Source organism: Sphaeroforma arctica (genome assembly GCF_001186125.1).
Source record: "Sphaeroforma arctica JP610 unplaced genomic scaffold supercont1.193, whole genome shotgun sequence".
NCBI lineage: Eukaryota > Ichthyosporea > Ichthyophonida > Sphaeroforma > Sphaeroforma arctica.
The window spans coordinates 43,401-46,129 of record NW_014040365.1 but is presented as its reverse complement, the minus strand read 5'-3'; the positions used below and the strand labels follow the sequence as shown (position 1 = coordinate 46,129).

At 40.5% G+C, this 2,729-nt stretch overlaps 1 protein-coding gene across 1 annotated transcript in view; it reads left to right on the top strand.

Moving 5' to 3' along the window:
- The first annotated feature begins 2,254 nt into the window (after positions 1 to 2,254).
- SARC_03680 (hypothetical protein) overlaps positions 2,255 to 2,729 on the top strand; it is a 5,765-nt gene continuing 5,290 nt past the window's right edge. The window contains exon 1 of the mRNA XM_014302514.1: positions 2,255 to 2,424. Coding sequence (XP_014157989.1) covers positions 2,278 to 2,424 — 147 coding nt within the window. The 5' untranslated portion in view covers positions 2,255 to 2,277. The remainder of the gene's footprint in view (positions 2,425 to 2,729) is intronic.

The following is a 2,729-nucleotide window of genomic DNA, read 5'->3' as shown; positions in this document are numbered from 1 at the left end:
GTAGTGTGTGTGTGTGTGTGTGTGTGTGTTTGTGTGTGTTTGTGTGTGTGTGTGTGTGTATGTGTGGTTATGTTTGTGTGAGAGAGAGAGAGAGAGAGTGTGTGTGTGTACATGGTACATCGCTCTCAATGTGTGTTAGAGCTATTCCACTGGGGACGAAATGAACGACTCTCGTCATTTGGGTGCAGGGTGCCGCGTATCAAATGTCAGAGTCGGCCAACTCGACATCATGGTTGATTAGAACAAGTAGATAACTTTAGCACTTAGAAAGGAGAGGCCTCGAAGAGTTTTGAATCCGAAAAGACTAACCTTCTGGATGCCGAAAATCCACAGCTAAACTTCGTTTATTCCGATTCACCGATAAAAAGTACGAAGAAACTCCATTGATCTGAGGCGGTTTCCTGCGCAGTCAACCGGTATCAATCTATCAGCTGATGTATGACGAATCTTCATCAGAGAAATGGCATTGGTGGCAGCAAGCATTGCTGATTGTCGTTCATTGTAGAGACAGTTTGCTTAAAGCGGATGTACAAAGTTCTGTGTATAGTTACATTGTAGTGTCAGATATCGATGCATAGTGGCTCATTGTACTCCAAGCAATCCCATGCCGCAGCTATATATAACTTTAAACTGATTGCAGACTGGGAAATATTTATTATCCGAAGTTCTAGTATACTGAATGTTTCCCACAGTATTAGTCATACCATAAACAGACACCATATCGAAGGTAGTTTTTATACAAATGCACCTCGGAATGCATTCAGGTTTAGAACAACATGTTTTAGAGCAACAGGGTTACAAGCACTTTCAACTCTCAACTTTCAACTGTGAGAAACTACCTGTGCTGAAAAAACGAATCTGTACACAGCGATTTCCATATACGAAGAACTAAGGACTCGCATAAATTGAATGAACGGATAAATTTGGTATACCTAAGAAGATCTTGAGCTTTACCCAAACGAGCATGCACATATACACGTGGACACGAGGAAAATGACACGTCTTTAGCCCAGGCTATCGCCAGTAATTCCTTGCTACTAATGGTACATTTTTTCAATGGCGATCCACTTATTTCATCGGTTTCTTTGTGAGTGTGCGACTTACCATTGTCTAGTGTCGTCTCCCCCATCGATACGCTCCACTTTGATGACATCGGCCCTATATGACAGATCATGTCAGAATGAGAATAACCTATCATTCTTGGCGGAGAGGATTCATCCCACTTGTAGCGCGTCGTATCCCTTTCTCAATTTATAATACTTCTCCCACTAACTCAACAAATAACGTACCAGTTCTGTACATCGTCCAGCACCTCAATACATATCCGCGATAAGCACTCATTAGGCTTCACACAATCACATACAGAAAACTGGAAAAGTGTCTAAAACGCGCTACCTCATTGATCAGGTGCAAATGCCGGAACGATACAATACCAAAACCCATGAAGGCACTGAGCCATCACACGAATCAATTTCTACCATTCAAGGTATTCAGTTGATCACAGACCTAATCGCTGCAGTATCGAAAAGCGCATCTTTGGCGAGCCAATTCTAAAACGTAGCAATTGTATACAATGCACTTCCAAAGGTATTGCAAAGCTCGCGCCGATTTAATATTAGCATAGTAGCACTAGTTTTGAGTCCGAACCCCTTACTGTACTGGTCAGTAACTCGATGAGAGTTCAGGTACCAGCTAGAAGCGTTCTATGCCTGCATTTCGTTCGTATTCTACAATTTGGATATACATGCAATGCAAGAAAAACTGGTTACCAAGCATACCCCAAATCTGCCATCATCATAGTAGCATAAGGTCCAGCCAAGACTCTTGACAGGTCTAACACTCGTATGCCTGACAGCGGTCCCTCCGCTACCTTTTGATCGAATCCACTGCTATAAGCACGTCTTATAATTGTGCTGTTTGTGCTGAATGTGGGATATCTGCACGTATATCTAACGGCATGTGTTATAGACTTCGTTGCGATTGTAGTGCTCATACTGGATCGTGTACAACTACGACAGTTTGGTGCAGAACTGACGAATACGAAGCGATACATAGGCAAACACGTACGTATCCTCTTGTTTCAAATATTTATTTACCAAAGCTCATGGCTCCTTATCCGTATCCCAAATCTAGATACGAGCTTGACGTCACATACTGACTACGTCACACACAGCAATGAGTCATGGTGAGTTGACAACTTTTATCACATGAAGTATATATATGTATATACATCCCAAATTTAGATGAGAGCTATCATTGACCTTAGTGTAGACAGTAATGGATGATAGCTTGGAATTATTTAGCAGCGCTGTTCCTTCAGCCTTTAGCAAGGATGACTTGGAGCCTGTCCCCGCCGCGTTGAGTGCAGTTGGAGGCGTTGATTCTGGTAGATGTACCTTCTACGATGTAACTCTGGCCGAAAAGGTATGTGTTTAGTTCTGTGACGGTGAAATGATACGGTATGAATGAGTTGTATACACCAGTGAAGTTTGGAAACTATGTGCACTTATGAGTTGAATATTTAGAATGAGATGTTCAATTTAGGAGGCTATGATGAGATGGATTGAATTTGGCTTTATATTTCTGTGTCAATAGACAAATATGAATATCGTGTATATATATATACAAATATATATGTATATATGTATATATATGTGTGTATGTGTGNTATTATATATATATATTATATTATTATATATATATATTATATATATGTATATATTATATTA